Raw genomic sequence first — 19,374 nt, forward strand, 5'->3', positions numbered from 1 at the left:
GGAGTTTGCACCCTCCAACCCCCTCCCCGTCCCACGGCCCACTCTCCCCTTGGTGTCTTCTGGTGATTGGGTGGACTCCAGCCTCCTGAACCCCTTCTGGAAGGATCAGGACAGGGCAGAGGTCATTCACAGAGGGGAGGGTGCGGTTGATTCTTAAGAATGCCATTGCCTCCAGTCTGTGTCGGAGCTCAGTTTTGGGTCTAAGCAAGCGTGGGTTCCTGGTGCGGTCCCCACCTTCACTCACCGGGGGAGGATTTTGTGTCCACCTTGTCCCCACGTACAGCCTGGTCACTGCGGGACGCGTGCTGTGTGCATCTGCTCTGCTCACAGCACACCCTGTGGCCCATCAGACTTCACTCGTGAAAAGGAAAGAATTTCAAGGTCGCAACAGCGTTGACCGGAGCACGTGGGCACAGGCACGAGACCCATGCGTAGAGAAGCCGCGGTGTGGGCTTGGAGGGCCTTCTGTGTGGGGTGGGACGGCGGCCGGACGGGGACTTCCTGCACACGCGGCTCCAGGCTCTGTGCTCAGCGGAGTGGGTGACTGTCAGCACTGCCTGTCTGCAGAGGGGCTCTGGGGCTGCCCAGCTCAGCAGGAATGGCAGTGGTGGGAAAGGAGGTCGCCCCCCCCTTAGCACCCCTGACCTCACACCCCCTCATCAGGGCAGCCGAGTGCCTAAACGGCTCCTTCCCCGTCTACTCTGAAGACCTGGAATGTGTGGGGGCTGAAGGACGTGGAGAAAACAAAGTTCTGTAAAGCAATTATCCTTCTATTAAAAAATAAAAAAAAGATTAAAGAAAGAAACAGAACAGCAAAGGTGGGGCTTGTATTCTCAGTCAGCCTCTGCCGGATTCTGCCTGTGCTTATGAAAAGACCAAAATGCTGGTGCTCCCACCCTGTATCACAGATGAGAATAGAGACCCAGAGAGGTTGAGCATCTTGCCCCAGGTCACACAGCTGCTGAGGGCAGGCCTGAGAACTGGACCCCTGTGGTCGAATCTGGAGTCCAGATGCTGTGATGACCCTGAGGGAGCAGCAAAAACCAGATGGCCCACGCTGAGCCAGGCACACACACGCACACACTCGCGTGCATGAGGCCTTCACTTTGAGGCTACAGAAGTCAGAGGAAACCAGAGGGCAACCAGGAGAGGCCAAAGGAGAGTCGAGGTCTGTAAGGAGGAGAGGCCACACTTCCCAGGAGGCCAGGGAATTCCCTTCCCTGGTGAGTCTGTCTCAAACCCGATTCCTCTCCCTGGACCCAGGAACTGACTGTCCTGTGACCTAACTGAGTTGGCTCCAGAATTATGCCTTCCCAGGGCTTCAGCTACCACCGGACCCCACTGCTGTCAGTAATAAGGGGGGAATAAGTACATAGTCTGGGCTTCAGGTTTGTTTGGAGACAAAATTTATTAGAAGAGGAGTACAAAACACCACGAAGGCAATTGGCATGAACATCTCCAGAACGCTTAAGAAACCCTCTGCTGTTTATCTACCTCCTCTCCTGTCATGAAAGTGGAAGGTCTATTTAATCAAGTAAGTCTGTGCTTATCACACTCTTTAAAATACTTACTTATGTATTTATTTATTTGACTGCACTGTGTCTTAGTTGCAGCATGTGGGAGCTAGCTCCCCAATCAGGTATTGAACATGGGTCTCTGCATTGGAGTCTTGGCCCCTGGACCACCTGGGAAGTGTCTCCTCATACTCTTAATGGGTCACAGACCTCCTCTGAGGCCCCTTAGAGCTGAGGCATGGGGTGGCCGCAGTAATCCGCCTGTGCTAAGATGTGGTTTTTTGGTTATGACTCACTCACACTCCCTGCAAACATAGGGCTTCTCCCCTGTGTGTGTCCTCTGGTGCATGATGAGATTTGACTTACCACTGAAGCTTTGCCCACACTCCCTGCAAACATAGGGCTTCTCCCCTGTGTGTGTCCTCTGGTGCGTGATGAGATGGGACTTCCGACTGAAGCTTCGCCCACACTCCCTGCAAACATAGGGCTTCTCCCCTGTGTGTGTCCTCTGGTGCGTAATGAGATTTGACTTATTACTGAAGCTTTGCCCACACTCCCTGCAAACATAGGGCTTCTCCCCTGTGTGTGTCCTCTGGTGCGTGATGAGATTTGACTTATCACTGAAGCTTTGCCTACACTCCCTGCAAACATAGGGCTTCTCCCCTGTGTGTGTCCTCTGGTGCGTGATGAGATGGGACTTCACACTGAAGCTTCGCCCACACTCCCTGCAAAGATAGGGCTTCTCCCCTGTGTGTGTCCTCTTGTGCGTGATGAGATTTGACTTATCACTGAAGCTTCGCCCACACTCCCTGCAAACATAGGGCTTCTCCCCTGTGTGTGTCCTCTGGTGCGTGATGAGGAGGGACTTCTGACTGAAGCTTCGCCCACACTCCCTGCAAACATAGGGCTTCTCCCCTGTGTGTGTCCTCTGGTGCGTGATGAGATTTGACTTAACACTGAAGCTTCGCCCACACTCCCTGCAAACATAGGGCTTCTCCCCTGTGTGTGTCCTCTGGTGCGTGATGAGGAGGGACTTCCGACTGAAGCTTCGCCCACACTCCCTGCAAACATAGGACTTCTCCCCTGTGTGTGTCCTCTGGTGTCTGATGAGAGTTGACTTACAGCTGAAGCTTCGCCCACACTCCCTGCAAACATAGGGCTTCTCCCCTGTGTGTGTCCTCTGGTGCATGATGAGATTTGACTTAACACTGAAGCTTCGCCCACACTCCCTGCAGACATAGGGCTTCTCCCCTGTGTGTGTCCTCTGGTGCGTGATGAGATGGGACTTCCGACTGAAGCTTCGCCCACACTCCCTGCAAACATAGGGCTTCTCCCCTGTGTGTGTCCTCTGGTGCGTGATGAGATGGGGCTTCTGACTGAAGCTTCGCCCACACTCCCTGCAAACATAGGGCTTCTCCCCTGTGTGTGTCCTCTGGTGCGTGATGAGGAGGGACTTCCGACTGAAGCTTCGCCCACACTCCCTGCAAACATAGGGCTTCTCCCCTGTGTGTGTCCTCTGGTGCGTGATGAGATGGGGCTTCTGACTGAAGCTTCGCCCACACTCCCTGCAAACATAGGGCTTCTCCCCTGTGTGTGTCCTCTGGTGTCTGATGAGAGTTGACTTACAGCTGAAGCTTCGCCCACACTCCCTGCAAACATAGGGCTTCTCCCCTGTGTGTGTCCTCTCGTGTGTGATGAGACTTGACCTATCCTTGGAGCCTTGCCCACACTCTCCGTACTTGACTTTCATAATCCCTGAGACACCTGCCCCCATGAATAATTTGCCTGTGTCCTCTGGATTCAGTTTCTGGCTTGTGCTGGGCTCTTCTGTGATTCTCTCATGCACCCCAGAAGTGCCCGTTCGTCCTCTGGGTGAGTAGTGGGAGGCCCTTGAAATCCTCTTCATTGTTATGCTTTTCAGCAAAGGGTGGGGCCTGTCCTTGGCCTTGCGACTCTCAGGTTTGTCACTCGTGCTGTGTGGATCAGAATATCGCTGCTGCTGATTTTGATTGCCTGGGCAGGGATCCTCTGGTTGACGGAGGTCTCTTTTAGATGGTCTCAGGAGGGTCTGAGAGGGGTGATTGCGTTGGATGTGTTGGCTGAGGAATTTCTGACTGGAGAAGGCCAGAGAGCAGGAGCCGCATGGGTGGATCTTGGGCTTCGGTTCTGCTGAAAGAGGAAACTTTTGGTCAGGTAGCTGGTTTGCCATGGTAGGGCCTTCCCCACTAATCATCTACATGTTGATAGTGCACGATTTGTCTCCCATCAAGTGTGTCTTTACAGTCCACTTTTCCATTCCATTCATATTCTCTACATCTACAGAAATCCAGGAAGCTTGTGTCAAGGGCCTTTTCTACCCATCACCCAGACTAGGGACCTTCCAGCAGCATCAGAGGCAGCGTCTCTCCTGATAGAGGTGGATCTGCAGGGACCTTTCCCTGTGTGTAAGTATCTGAAAAGTCATGTCACAGTGGCCACAGGTATTTTACCCTACTGAGAGATAAGACTTGATGAGTTAGGTGGAATCTCCTGAGCAGCTCCCTGTGAGGGGAAAGGGTCTATTAGGGGTGCCTGACCTGGAGCTCTCTGCATATGGGAGGCAGCACAGGGGTTGGTGAGCTGGTGTAAGTAAAGCTGACTTTGCGGCTCCTGGTTCAAAGAGCAGACTTTGTGCCAATCTCTGCAGGAAGTGGGTTTCAGACTGGGCGAGACCAAGAGGCCCAGGTCCCACAGACTACAGGTCTCTGGCTCCTGCTCCCCCAGTACTGGTTCACAAATTGCTCCTCTCTCAGGTCTCCATAAGTCATAAAATAAAGGCGTGTCCTCTCTCAAGCCTCCGCAGTACTGGTTCACAAATTGCTCCTCTCTCAGGTCTCCATAAGTCCTAAAATAAAGGCGTGTCCTCTCTCAAGCCTCCCCAGTACTGGTTCACAAATTGCCCCTCTCTCAGGTCTCCATAAGTCATAAAATAAAGGCGTGTCCTCTCTCAAGCCTCCCCAGTACTGGTTCACAAATTGCTCCTCTCTCAGGTCTCCATAAGTCGTAAAATAAAGGTGTGTCCTCTCTCAAGCCTCCCCAGTACTGGTTCACAAATTGCTCCTCTCTCAGGTCTCCATAAGTCATAAAATAAAGGCGTGTCCTCTCTCAAACCTCCCCAGTACTGGTTCACAAATTGCTCCTCTCTCAGGTCTCCATAAGTCATAAAATAAAGGTGTGTCCTCTCTCAAGCCTCCCCAGTACTCACACCTCGTTTACCTCACTCAGCCTTAGTCCATTTAACATGCACTAGGACGCCCTGTTTAGAAATACGTCTCCAGCCACACTGCTCACACCCTCACTCCCAAGCATCTTCAGCCAGCTCACTCTCCCCTCGTGTCTGGCAACGAACTGACCTCTGAGGGACTCCCCACTGCTCTCTTCCCAAAAAATGAACCAAAGCATCATCTTGGCACAGAGAACATGCCGCTTGCAGCTGAAAGCCTCACGGTTGTTTGTGTCGCCCAGGAAGACCGCTGGGGCGGGCACCTGGACACGGGCCCTGAGGCTTCCGTGTCCCGGCCAGCCTCCGTCCTCTCCCTCTGTGCTCCTCTGCGACCACTGGCAGGGCCTCTCTTCCCGGCCCTGGGGCTGCGGCACGGCCTGGAATCCTTTCCCGCAGGTGCTCTCTCTGCAGAGACCCTGCCCCACCATCCTGCGCCACAGCCCACCCTCTGGTCATGCTGATCGTAGGCGCTTTTCCTGCACTGCTTTTCCTCAGAGCACCAGCCCCTGTCTGGTAGGAAGGCCGCCCCAGGGCAGTGGTTCTGTCTGTTTCGGTGGGTGGAGCCGTCCCACAGGACAACAAACTGAAACAGTAACAATGCAAATCGCTGTACATGTGTTGCTTAGAAATGGGAGGAAAGGAGGAAGAGACAGGTAAAGGGGAGAGGGCTGGTAGAAAACTTGCTTTTTGCTTCTAAGCCTTTTAGCAGAAGGTGATGTTACATATTTTTTGCATGAAATATTAAATTAGAACTAACATTTTGATACAAAAATTTTTCCTAACAGTCATATGAAATAAATCAAATTCTGAGACATTTTAATTGCGACTTGACTGACTTTGGACTGGATTGTACTCTGCTTCGGAATTGGACCAGGGAGGCTCCCCAGGATGGGGTGGGGCACTGGAAGAGGGGTGGCGCTCACCTCTCCCGGCCGCGAGCTTGCTCTTCCTCCTGCTGTCCCGCTTGATGCCGAGGTCCTGGCCATACTCGTCCCCATACCAGACCAGCAGCTCACAGCCCGGCCTGACCACCTGGCAGGTTCGGTAGAAGATCTGCCCATGATACTGGAAGGCCACCAGGTTCTGCTCCTCGTCATCCCGGGCGCAGTTCACATACCTGGGGTCGAGGTCAGAAAGGGAAAGAAACCTCAGGTGACGAGTCCCCTCCACTGTCGGGCCATGCCCAGCTCCTTGTCTTCAGGTTCTGAGGCCGCCATGGCTCCCACCACCGCCCCTCATGGGAACCTTCTGTTCACACCTTCGACCAGGCCATGTGAATTCCCATTTCCAGATCCTGTTTCCGGTTCTCTTCCTGGCTGGAATGCTTTTCTCTCCATTCCTAATTAGCCATTTTATAGAGCCCAGTTCCAGACTCGTCTCCACCTGGACTGTCCATGACGCTGGTGACCTCTAGCTCCGCTAAACTCTGAATTAAGTTCTCTTTCATTCCACAGAACTTGGTGCTTCTCTGCTAGCATGCAGCCCTCAGCACTCACCCTAGCCTGCCTTCTCTCCTGAGGCTTTCCTCCAATCCCCACGTGTATCCAGGGTCATATTCACTTGCCCACAAGCTCCCATGAAACTTGGAGAGTGCTCTGACATAGCTTGAGACCCAGGACAGTAATAGTTTATTCACTGTCTGCCTGCCCTGATGAAAGGAGCGGCCGTCAGAGAATGGCACTGCTCACAGCCATCCTTCCCCCCATTCCTTTGGAGGCCTCGGGGCTCACTTCTGAATGGAACTGAGCTTGGGGAGGTTGTTGCCCACATGGACTCAAGGTCTCCCATGTTAGGTTATCCTGGCGCTATGCAGTTACTCAAAGATAGAAAAATTAGGGTTACTGTTCCTAAAATCAGTCGTTCTCCAAAAGGACATGGGATGTGTGATCTGCTTCAGTAATGAAGTCCTGGAACATAAAGTGCTTGGTAAGTGTCAGTTAAGTGAGTTAAAGTGTCCCTGGTGAATCTAGACTCAAGTTGTTTTCATATACCTTGGTTTTGTTCAGCATATAGAGTTGTATCTTGAGGGTGCATGCTATATTTTTGTTTCCTTCCTTCTAATGTCTTTTGAAATGAAAGAGCATGATATGGAGGAAAAAGATGGAAGAAGACATGAAAGCTATTGAGGGAGACGGGTTGAGAAGGAAAGGGGTGTGGACTTGAGGGAAGAGCGACGTCTACAAACTGCAGACTCACTGCACTCACCTCATCCAGTTTGCCAAAGATGTGTCTTTTCCATCCACGTACTCGTAACATTTTCTCCCTTTAGTGATCTGAGTGCCAGAAAAACAGTTACCAGCTTTCCTCTCTCTTTTACTTTTGTTTTTTTGGTAGGAAGCAATAGAAGAACTATTTCCCTCTGCAGTCATTGGTGCGCTTCAGCCTATATGGATTCAACTGCCAGTCAGACCACATGGTAATCTCCTTAGTCATCATTCCAAGTCTGAGTCTCTTGGTTCACTGAAGGCAAGGGCTCCACAAGGGAGGGGTCACCTCTGTGTGTCTGTACACTGTGGTCCCACCTCTCCTCTGACCTTTGGAGAGAGGTCCTGTGTGTCTGTACACTGTGGTCCCACCTCTCCTCTGACCTTTAGACAGAAGTCCTGTGTGTCTGTACACTGTGTTCCCACCTCTCCTCTGACCTTTAGACAGAAGTCCTGTGTGTCTGTACACTGTGGTCCCACCTCTCCTCTGACCTTAGGATAGAAGTCCTGTGTGTGTGTATACTGTGTTCCCACCTCTCCTCTGACCTTTGGATAGAGGTCCTGTGTGTCTGTACACTGTGTTCCCACCTCTCCTCTGACCTTTGGATAGAGGTCCTGTGTGTCTGTACACTGTGTTCCCACCTCTCCTCTGACCTTTAGATGGAAGTCCTGTGTTCATGCCCAGTGCACACAGTATACAGGGCTGACTGTGTCATTGCTGACTGTGTCATCACCTTTTGCGTCCTTTCCTGTAGACATGAAGTTCCCCCCACCACACACAAGCGATTAGAGGCCAGACAACAGGGAAACGGGTGTTTCTCACCAGCCAGGAGTATCCACTGTTGGCGGCCTCTTCATCGTCTGTGATCTGGCCCTCGTAGGGGCCAAAGTGCAGGCCCAGTGGCAGATCTGACGCCTCGTTCCACACCCCAAGCCCAGCCTCAGGGATGCCTGACAGTCTGATACTTAACCCAGGGGGCAGAGTGAGGGCTGAGCGGTTGGCATGCCCGTTTTCCACTGCACAGTCCTTTACAAAGGTTGGGGGCCCGTGGGCAGCACAGCTGTCGATAAAGAAGTTCTGACACTCCTCACAATCTGGAGGTGAGAGCAACAGGGATGAGGAGGGATATAGTGATGTTGTTGGTTGTAAAGACCTTCAGAAAGAACTGGGGCACTCAGGGAATGTGGCCTCGATCCTGCACCCCAAGTCATAGAGGAAGGGGATGACTGGGGGACCAAATGGTGAGGTGAGGTTATTGGACCAAGGCCTCGTAGCCCTTTTCTGTGAGTGGGCCAGTGGGGTCACTCACAGAGGTAGTCGTCATCCTGGGGCTCGCTGACCTCTTGGTACACATGGCCCTTTCTTTCTCGTAGACTGTACCTCTTCACTCCAGTCTCCTTTCTTCTGAGTTCTAAGATGGAGAACAGAAGCTAAGCAAGGCTGGTGGGGTCTGGAGAGTTAGTCCCTGTTTTATCAGAAAGTGAGATCTCCTACCTGTCCATCTATACACTTTGTTAAAACTTGTTTACATGTATTTTTCTAACTTTTACTTATGCATTTTTATGTTTTAATGTTACATTATTTCCTTTTTGGCCATGCTGCATGGCTTGTGGGATCTTAGTTCCCCACCAGGAATGGAACCCACACCTGTGGAGTCTTAACCACTTAACCACCAGGAAGTCCCTTCTCTATGCTTTGTTTCTTTCCTTTAACTACTGGTTCAGGAGACTGAGGCTCCTCACTGACCACAGATGCCCAGTTCAGTGATAGTGTCCTACACTTCCCGTTAGTAGAAGGTTTGACTTCCCACCTTACCTTCTTACTTAGGAAATAGTTCACTGACACATGTACTCAGAAAATATACGTCGAGGGCACATGACACGTAAGGCACTGAGCAGAGGTCTGGGCATAAACACTAACGTAGTGTGCTCCCTATCATCACAGCTGGATTTATTGAACTATTTTTAGTTGAAAAAAGTGTCAGCACTTTTGCATTTAATGTAATGCTTTCAAACACTGTATCCTTATCTTCACTTTACAGATGAGCAATCAGGACCTCAGAAAATGTATAAGATTTTCCCAAGGCCCCATTGCTAACTTCACGTCTCAGATCAATCCAGCTTAAACCCAAGCCTACCCAAAGTCCATGCCACACTCCTAGTCCATACTTACTAACTTTTCTACAGGGATTAGAGGAACTCCCCAACTTTTCTCTTACCGACTTTTTGTCTGGGGTGCTGTCCAGGGGTCCTTGCTTTTCTGGGAGGGGGCACTGGTTTCTGAGCCTGCTTGGAGCCACTTGTCTTCAGCAATTTTGCTGCTTCCGGCAATTCCTTCAAACTAGATGCCCTGGACATTCCCTTCCACATGAGTAAAAGACAACATGCATTTCTTTAGTTCTTTAGGACTTTATGAAGTGTTTTCACATGCATGGCTTTAGTTAATACTTTGACAATTCTTGGAAATACCTGGTTGGCGGGGGGGGTCTGAACACTGAGTGTAAAATAAGGACCTAAGTGGGTAGTGAATCAAAACTAGAATTCATATCTTAAAGTTCTTTCCCTTCAACTTTCTGCATAAAAGTGAGAGCAAGGCAAGGAGAATAGCTGGAGGTCAGGGAAAGAAGAGGGTAAAGGCTCATAGAGAAATCCGAGGGTGGGGGGGTTTCTATTAATTAGTGGCTCTTTGATGGACGAGGAAGTATGGAAAATTACAGAGGGGACAAAACACATCTGGAAAATAAGGTGACAGAGCAGTGAGACTGAGAAGAAAAAAGATGATTGGCAGAAACACATTTAGACAGGAAAGAAAATGAGCTGAAAGTTGCAGGCTGTCATGTCTTAGAGACGATATTTGGAATTAAAGTAGCTGACCTCATCAATTCTGCTTGAACAAGGCTGTATGACTAGCCGGTTCTCCTCAGTTTCCTGATCCATAAATTGGTATACATGCTAATTCTTAATGTTACAGCGGACATGAAATTTAATAACATTTCAACAAATCATTGTGTGAGCTATTTAATACAGTATGAATGTGAGTGTACATCCGTGCCATCAATTTATCCCTTCAACTGCCTCTATATTTGAGGTCTAGTTCAAAGATAGTATCTTCGGCATGCTTTGACCTTCTTACTCCTAGATGAATGTTTAAATGTGGAGTCATTCATTCACAAAACATGCAGGGGGCCCTCAGGGGCTTTAAGTTGGGCCTGGACTTCTCAGAATTAACAGGTATGGGCTAGGCTCTCAAAGTCACAACACAGGGGCAGGCTAAACAAATGATTCCAAACGTTAGAGTTGCCTAATCAGAGGTCAGGGGAAGGACTTGTTACTTCCTCCTGCAAGAATGAGCATTTGAAATGATGCCCAGATAATGAGTTTCTACTCAAAAGCGAGTAACCTATGTGAAATCCTTCAGTTATTTTCTTATTTGTTGCTTTTCAGTCATAAACCTGAGGCTTGTCAGGGCTGCGAGTTGCTTCCTCTTATTGGACTGGGAGGCTCTGAGGTAGGGATCCTGTCAGCTTCATCATCCTGGACTGTCCAGTCTACACACTGTGCAGCTTGTCCTTAAGCTTCTTCCTCTTGGACCGTCCACTCTACAAACTGCCCAACATGTCCTTAAACTTCTTCCTCTTGAACTGTCCACTCTACAAACTGCCCAAGATGTCCTTAAGCTTCTTCATCCTGGACCGTCCACTCTACAAACTGCCCAGCATGTCCTTAAGCTTCCCTTAGTCAGATGTCTTAGCAAATCCCTCCCTCAGTTCAGTTCAGTTCAGTTCAGTCGCTCAGTCGTGTCCAACCCTCCACAACCCCATGAATCACAGCACGCCAGGCCTCCCTGTCCATCACCAACTCCTGGAGTTCACTCAAACTCATGTCCACAGAGTCGGTGATGTCATCCAGCCATCTCATTCTCTGTTGTCCCCTTCTCCTCCAGCCCCCAACCTTTCCCAGCATCAGAGTCTTTTCCAGTGAGTCAACTCGTCGCATGAGATGGCCAAAGTATTGCAGTTTCAGCTTCAGCATCAGTCCTTCCAATGAACACCCAGGATTGATCTCCTTTAGAATGGACTGGCTGGATCTCCTTGCAGTCCAAGGGACTCTCAAGAGTCTTCTCCAACACCACAGTTCAAAAGCATCAATTCTTCGGTGATCAGCTTTCTTCACAGTCAACTCTCACATCCATACATGACCATGGGAAAAACCATAGCTTTGACTAGACGGACCTTGGTTGGCAAAGTAATGTCTCTGCTTTTTAATATACTATCTGTGTGGATCACAATAAACTGTGGAAAATTCTGAAAGAGATGGGAATACCAGACCACCTGACCTGTCTCTTGAGAAACCTGTATGCAGGTCAGGAAGCAACAGTCAGAACTGTACATGGAACAACAGACTGGTTCCAAATAGGAAAAGGAGTACGTCAAGGCTGTATATTGTCACCTTGCTTATTTAACTTATATGCAGAGTACATCATGAGGAACGCTGGGCTGGAAGAAGCACAAGCTGGAATCAAGATTGCTGGGAGAAATATCAGTAACCTCAGATATGCAGATGACACTACCCTTATGGCAGAAAGTGAAGAGGAACTCAAAAGCCTCTTGATGAAAGTAAAAGAGAGTGAAAAGTTTGGCTTGAAGCTCAACATTCAGAAAACAAAGATCATGGCATCTGGTCCCATCACTTCGTGGGAAATAGATGGAAAAACAGTGGCAACAGTGTCAGACTTTATTTTTTTGGGCTCCAAAATCACTGCAGATGCTGATTGCAGCCATGAAATTAAAAGACGCTTACTCCTTGGAAGGAAAGTTATGACCAACCTTGATATCCCTCCCTGCTGCTAAGTCACTTCAGTCATGTCTGACTCTGTGCGATCCCATAGACGGCAGCCCACAAGGCTCCCCCATCCCTGGGATTCTCCAGGCAAGAATACTGGAGTGGGTTGCCATTTCCTCCTCCAATGCATGAAAGTGAAAAGTGAAAGTGAAGTCACTCAGTCATGTCCAACTCGTAGCGACCCCGTGAACTGCAGCCCACCAAGCTCCTCCATCCATGGGATTTTCCAGGCAAGAGTACTGGAGTGGGGTGCCATTGCCTTCTCCGATATCCCTCCCTAGCACAGCACAAAAGAACCGAAGTTGAAAACATCTCTCAGATGAATGATACAAATATGAATGAATAAACTTCATAGAACTATGGAAGTTTTAATCAGTTTGTAAGGGGTTTAGAAAAAGTGCTTCGGATTAGATTGCACTGCCAGTGATACTGTGATCTCAGGCATATAATCAATCATTTTTTAACCTCAGTTTTGTGATCCATAATGGTGACAGCTATATACCTACTTATAGGTACTATAGGGTTGTTTTAAGGTTTAAGTAAGTTTATTCACATACAATGCTTAAAGTCTGGAATATTGTGAAAATGATGTAACAATAGAACAGCCTACTATTGTTGCTGTTCTTACTAAGTATAAAGATGGTGATGATGTCAGACATTGTGCTAAAGATTCAGGACAGGAAGGCTGTAGTCTCCAGGACCTCTGTTTTCTCCTAGTCTCACCTGTGACTGGATCCATGAGGAGGATATTTTGCAACAGGATTTGGGAAATACTCACCTTCTGGTGTTTACTGTGCTCCCCTCTGAAGGCCATTGGAGAAGGTTTACCTAAAAAATGATGAGAATCAGTGTTTTGGTTGGTAAAAGTTTCCTTACTCTGGGCATTCTAATCAAGGACACATAATTCTGAGCCAGAGAGTGACAAAGACAATGATTACCAAAGGAGGAATGGAAAATGATTTCTGTATCATCAACTCCTTTGCTTCCGCTGGGAGCATTACATAATTTTCTTAAAATTAAAAAAAATATGAAACTTCGTCTGTGCCTCACCTGATGTCCGTAAAGTACCTAATGAATGTGCTAGCCTTTCATGGCAAAAATTCTCAACAAATAGAAACAGAAGGAAGTGATGGCGATATAATAAAGGTCATATGTGAAAAGTCCACCTCTAACATCATAGTCATCAGTGAAAAGCTGAAAACTTCTAAGATCCAGAAAAAAAGGCAAGGATGCCCGTTCTCAACATTTCTATTCACCATAATGTTAGAAGTCCTAGCCAGGGCATTAGGTTAGAAAAGGAAACAAAAGGCTTCCATTTGGAAAGAAAAAAGTAAAATTATGTCTGTTCACAGAGGACATGATTTTATGTACAGAAAAATCTTTAAAATTCCACACACACACACACAAACCTGCACAGAAAGTTGCACGGTACAAAATCAACATTCAGATGTCTTTCCATGCATGAACAATGACCATTCCAAAAAGGAAAATAAGAAAACAATCCTATTTATTTTTCATTTTTTAAAAACTATAGTCAAGATCTAAATTTAAATTTTAAAAAGTATTTATTTTTATTTATTTATTTGTGCCAGGTCTTTGTTGCGGCATGTGGATCTAGTTCCCTGACCAGGGACTGAATCCAAGTTCTCTGCATTGGGAGAACTTGGCTTAGCCTCTGGACCACCAGAGAAGTCCTAATAATCTTATTTATAATAGTGTCAAAAAGAATGACATAATTGGGAGTAAACTTAAGGAGATGAAAGACTTATACATTGAAAACTACAAAGTATTGCTGAAAGGAATCTGACACAAGTAAATAGAAAGGCGTCTCATATTTATGGATTTGGAGACTTAATATTATTAAGCTGTTCATACTACCCAAAGCAATCTAAAGATCCAATGCAATTCCTATTAAAATCCCAATGGAATATTTTTCTGATATAGAAAATCTATCCTAGTTAATACTGAATCTCAGAGGACCCCAAATAGGCAAAACAATCTTAGAAAGAACAGCAAAGCTGGAGGCCTCTGATTTCAGAGCATATTACAAAGGTACAGGAATCAAGAGCATAGTTTTGGCATAAAGTGTGCTTAGTCGCTCAGTCATGTTGACTCTTTGTGACCTTTTGGACTGTAGCCCACCAGGCTCCTCTGTCCAGGGGATTTCTCAGGCAAGAATACTGGATGGGGTTGCCATTTCCTTCTCCAGGGGCTCTTCTTAACCCATGGATTGAACCTGCATCTCCTGTGTCTCCTGCATTGAAGGCAGATTCTTCACCTGCTGAGCCACTGAGGAAGCCCGTTGGCATAAAGACAGACATGTCAATCAATGGAACAGAATAGACAACCAGGAATAAACAGGAATACATTCTTGGATACATGGTCTAATAGTCTTCAGCAAGGGTGTCAAGACAATGGGGAAAGTTAATCCCTATAACGAATGGTGCTGGGGAAACAAAATATCCGTATGCAAAATAACGAAGATCTTACATCATGAAGAAAAATCAACTCAGAATGGATTCAAGACCTAAATGCAAGACTCTTAGAGGAAAACAAGGGTGAAGCTTCATGACACTGAATCAGCAATGATTTCTTAGATATGGTACCAAGTGCACAAGTATTAGTTACAAAGTAAAAATAGACAAATGAGATTACATTAATCTTAAAACCTCTGCAGCAAAGGACACAGTGAACAGAGTGAAAAGGCCACCTACAGGATGGTAGAAAATATTTGTAAAATATGTATCTGATAAGGGGTTAATAAACATACCTCAATATGAAGCCTACCTATAAATCAGGAAGAGAACCTGATTGACTACGATGGCACCCTGATATCAAACTTCCATGCTCCAGCATTATAAGAAAACAAATTTCCATGGTTTAAGGCATGCAGTCTGTTTTGTTATGGCAGTCTGAGCTGACTAACACAGTGGGAGAAGGAATTCAATAGACATTTCTCCAAAGAAGATACACAAATGGCCAACAAATGTATGAAAAGATGCTCAACATTATAATCAATAGGGAAATACAAATTGAAACCTGTGATGGGCAATATGAATAAGAAGACAATAGCAAGTTTGGTAAGGATATGGAGAAGTTGGAACCCATATACACTATTGTTGGAGATGTAAAATGTTGCAACCTTCATAGAAAACAGTATGGAGTTTCCTCAGAAAATTAGAACTGCTGTATGATCTAGCAATCCAACTCTAGAGTATATTTCCATTAAAAATTGAAAGCAAGATCTTGAATAAATAGTGTGCACATCTATGGTCATTGCAACATTATTCCCAGTTGGTGAGATGTGGAAGCAATCTTTCATTGGTGGATAAACAGATAAAGATTCCGTCCGTTCCGTCGCTCAGTCGTGTTCGACTCTATGCGACCCCGTGGACTGTAGCCTACCAGGCTTCTCCGCCCATGGGATTCTCCAGGCAAGAATACTGGAGTGGGTTACCGGTTCCTTCTCCAGGGGATCTTCCCTACCCAGGGATCGAACCCGGGTCTCCCGCATTGGAGGCAGACGCTTTTAACCTCTGAGCCACCAGGGAAGCCCAGATAAAGATTATATATAAGATATATCTATTATATACACATGCACACAATGGAATGTTTTTAAGCCTTAAAAAAGAATTCTGTTATATGCTACATCAGGGATGGGCCTTGATGATATGCTAAGTGAAATGAACCAATCCAAAAAAAAGACAAATATTGCCTGATTCCACTTCTATGAGGTATCTAAATTAATCAAATCCATGGAAACAGAAAATACAATCGTGGTTGCCAAGGGCTATGAGGCGGAAGGATTGGAGAATTGTTCCTCAGTGGGTTAGGGCTTCAATCATGCCAGATGGAGAAGTTCTACAGATTTGTTGTACAGCAGTGTGTATATATATCCCCGGTGGCTCAGCAGTGAAGAATCTGCCTGCAATGCAGGAGATGCAGCAGACGCAGGTTTGACCCCTGGGTCGGGAAGATCACCTGCAGCAGGAGATGGCAGCCCACTCCAGGATTCTTGCCTGGAGAATCCCATGGACAGAGGAGCCTGGCGGGCTACAGTCCATGGGTACGCAAAAGTCAGACATGACGGAGCGATTAACACTATGGCCACTAACACTAATGTGTACATAGTTACCAGGAGTGTACCATACACTCAGAAATTGTTAAGAAGGTAAATAAAGATGTGCAGAGGTATGGTGAACCATGGCATATGTATTCCCTATGAAGAATCTCTCTTCATGTCAAAACCTTTGCAGACAACCAAATGTTTGGTTTTCATGTCCCTGTTGGCACAGTGGATGAGAATCTGCCTGCCTATGCAGAGGACACAGGTTTGATCACTGGTCCAGGAAGTTTCCACTTTCTGCGGGGCCACTAAGGCTGTGTGTCACAAACTACTGAGCCTGCATGTGCTGTGTAGTGAGAAGCCACTCACCACAACCAGAGAAAGCCTACGCACAGCAACAAAGACCCAGTGCAGCCAAAACTAAATAAATTTTAAAAATCTGGAAGAACAGAAATCCATAGATGGAGAATCACAGAACTATCTAAATTGTTTGCTCCAGTCTAGGAAGATTAACTCCTCTAAACTGTCTGAGCAGCAGAAGAGGAAGTGAGCTGCTCACTTCTATTTTATAATGAGTGTACTTCATTTTATTTGCCTGCTGCTGTCTCTGGTCAGTGAAATGTGGGAAAGATCAGGGAGAATAAATAGTTCTCTCAAACCCTTTCCCAGAATTAAAACAAAGAATTTCACCTTAGGGTAAGAAGATCATGTGTTGTTGTTTTATATACATACATAAATAATGTATCAACATAATATGTTAATCATTTCCTCTTCTAAGACATTTAATGCAATAACCAATTAAGAGATTAGTATTAAATCTCTTTGGTGAATTTATTTCTAAGGCTTCTTTAACTGCCTTTCATTAAGAATGTTTAACAAAAATAATTCTTTTTAAAAAGAATGATAAATTTTAAACATAAAACTTTTGAGAATTACACTGGAAAACCTATACATTCATCTTCATTCAGGCTTATGTGAATATTCAGCCACAACCACTTCGGAATAATGAAAATTATGTTTTCTTTGCTAATGGCTGAGATGTAGTTGAGACCTAAGCCCAGACTGGTTTCAGGAAGACACCTCTAAATCCTCCTGGCCCCTCACCTTCCTGCCTTGGTGTCCATTCTTCATCAGAATCCTCAGTGTCATCTACCTGGGGTTTGATGACCTGCCAGTGGTGATGCATGAAAGCTGGTCGAGTGGCTCTGAAACCTGCAAAGAAGCAAAATATTTGTTCTAAGAAGGAGGAGCAAAGCAAAGAAGCAATGGAAAGTGTCACAAAGTCAGGGAAATCAGTAGGATGAGGTGGGAGAATCTAGAACAAGGCAAGAGGTGAGCTCTGCACTGCAGGGTCAACCTCCCTTTGGTACAAAACAATAAACATTTCTTCCAGGTTAGTCTCCACACAAAAGAGAACTGTGAGCAAATGAATCCACCTAAGAGAGGGCCAAGTAAACGCTGAGGGTGAAGACCTGTTTCATGTTTCCCAGGCTCACAGGCACCCAGCACTTCCTGTTACCTATAGCAATCAGCGCTTCGTAGTTCCTTTTCACATTCCTATATCGAATTTTTTCCCATTCTCCCATCTCTTCCCATTCTTCCTTGGAGAAGTATACAGAGATGTCTTTGAAAGCATCTTTGGCCTAAGGAAAATAATAGATTTCATCAGTGGTTTACTAATATAAGTCAGACCTTAGAGCTGGGCCTTCTCCTCCACCTTTTGTGCAGGGAGTAGCCTGAAGCTACTGGATGGTCTCTGTGAGACAGGGATGAAGACTTTCCTTCCTGACTGTGTCCTGCTTAACTGAACAAACACTGAGCATTTTCCTAACTCTCCCTGGACACAAAGCAGTTGACGATGCTAGTGTCCTGTTTTGTCCCACTCCACCCCACCATCTCAGACAGGACCAGGTATTCCCATCCTGTGTACAGTCACAGAGAAGTTCACTCAGCTGCCCAGGCAAGCAGTCTGTGGTCATTCAGGGACCAGCACCGTGTCGTTCCTATAAAGCTGGCTTAGAGCCCAGCTTTGCCGCCTCCGCCTCTCACCGTGGTCTTCCTCTCTGTTCTCCCAGTATCTCCCTCAGTGCTCTCCTCTGGAGACTTGTTCAGCTTCATGGCCATTGGAGGGCTCAAAGCCAAGGTGCCTGTGGACGAAGGTGCCGAGATAGCCCAGACCACTGTCCAGAGCCTGGTCTGTCTTCCTTGGGTGCAGTGTCCAGGGCAGGAAGGTGAAAGTAAAGTCGGGGTGAGGGTGTTGGTGGGATGGCCGGATCCTGACTAGCTATGACAGATCAGCCTAATGTGAACTAGATTTGGTTTCTTTTGTTCCCCTACAATTCAACCTCTCCGAGGAAAGGCACTGGGAGGGACATGTCTGTGGGTGACGGAGGGATTCCTGAGGAGACATGGAAGCCCCTAACTGCTGGACTGGGGTCGGGCTGAAATCAGGGTTCTGTTCCAGTGCAGGAGAGGGAATATTTCTCCAAGAAGGGTTTTGAGGATATCTGCCTGGGGACTCAGAAAAATCTGGGCATAACGTGGGTTCTACGTCTAAGGGACAGGTCACTTGGCTTGAGATCTCGCTCACACGGGCTGAAGGAACTGGGGTTTTCAGACAGAGGGGATTGGGGATCTTTTGGCTGATGTAGAATGCGCAGGGTGAGAGAACGTGTGATCTGTGAGGCTGAGGATATCGGGGATTTCTTATTAAGGCACTTTAGGTCTCGACAGGCAGGACATTTGGGGTCATGAGGATGAAGAGTTTTAAGAGCTCCCAGGCTGAGGTATTCAGGGTCTCTGAGGTTAAGGAAATTTGGTCTCTCTGCGGGTGCTATTTTTAGGGTGCCTCAGGCATGGCGTCACCGACTCAATGGACATGAGTTTGAGTGAACTCCAGCTGGTGATGGACAGGGAGGCCTGGCGTGCTGTGATTCATGGGGTCGCAAGGAGTCGGACACGACTGAGTGACTGAACTGACTGAACCGAACTGAGGCTGAGGGGAACCGGGGTTACTCTAGGTATTTGAGGGTCGCAGCACTAGGAGATTCGGTGTTTCTGCGGGTGGAGGGACTTGTAGTCCCTGAAGCTGACGAGACGCAAGCTTCCTTCAGATTAAGACTCTGGTTCCTCAAAGCTGACTGGATTTGGGGCCTCCCACCTGGAATTTGAAGCCGTCAGGCTAAGGGTTTATGAGGGTTGCGCAGGGTGCGTTCCCGTCAGTCTACCTGCTGCCCTGCGGCGCTGCCCACCCCAGCCTGGGGCCCGCTGGTACCACAGCGACGTCCAGTCCTCTCGCGCTGAGGCGAAGTGCAGGGCGAGTAGCCGGCCTGTACCCTGTCAGGCACGAGTGACCAATCGGCGTTGCGACCGATTCAGTCTGGCCAATAGGCGCCGGAGGGTGAGGAGCGCGATGGAGGCCCCGCCCCGCCGTTCGGGGATTGGCTGCTCTGGGGGCGTGTCTGTCAAGAAGCCTCCAGCGCGCAG

At 47.5% G+C, this 19,374-nt stretch overlaps 1 protein-coding gene and 1 long non-coding RNA gene across 6 annotated transcripts in view; one reads left to right on the forward strand and one right to left on the reverse strand.

The window, feature by feature from the left end:
- Positions 1 to 19,374, forward strand: part of LOC148778671 (uncharacterized) — a 107,976-nt gene that overhangs the window by 31,136 nt on the left and 57,466 nt on the right. The gene's annotated exons all lie outside the window — the stretch shown is intronic.
- Positions 1,807 to 18,012, reverse strand: PRDM9 (PR/SET domain 9). Its single transcript, XM_088832654.1, has 10 exons — positions 17,938 to 18,012; positions 17,408 to 17,531; positions 16,993 to 17,100; positions 12,601 to 12,650; positions 9,200 to 9,341; positions 8,291 to 8,392; positions 7,804 to 8,075; positions 6,982 to 7,049; positions 5,700 to 5,893; positions 1,807 to 3,680 (listed from the first exon to the last, which is right to left on the reverse strand). The coding sequence occupies exons 1-10, from the start codon at positions 18,010 to 18,012 to the stop codon at positions 1,807 to 1,809; spliced, it is 3,009 nt and encodes a 1,002-aa protein (XP_088688780.1).

Source organism: Moschus berezovskii, chromosome 1 (assembly GCF_049115385.1).
Source record: "Moschus berezovskii isolate FMDL1 chromosome 1, NW_MosBer_1.0, whole genome shotgun sequence".
Lineage (NCBI taxonomy): Eukaryota > Metazoa > Chordata > Mammalia > Artiodactyla > Moschidae > Moschus > Moschus berezovskii.

What these genes read in the sequence shown, in the direction of transcription:
- PRDM9 (XM_088832654.1), bottom strand. Translation starts at nt 18,012, where the DNA reads ATGGCCATGAAGCTGAACAAGTCTCCAGAGGAGAGCACTGAGGGAGAT. An exon ending in ATGGACACCAAGGCAGGAAG is followed by an intron (nt 12,651 to 16,992) that starts GTGAGGGGCCAG and finishes ATCATTTTTTAG; the next exon opens with GTAAACCTTCTCCAATGGCC. An exon ending in TCTTTGGCAAACTGGATGAG is followed by an intron (nt 5,894 to 6,981) that starts GTGAGTGCAGTG and finishes CCTCGACCCCAG; the next exon opens with GTATGTGAACTGCGCCCGGG.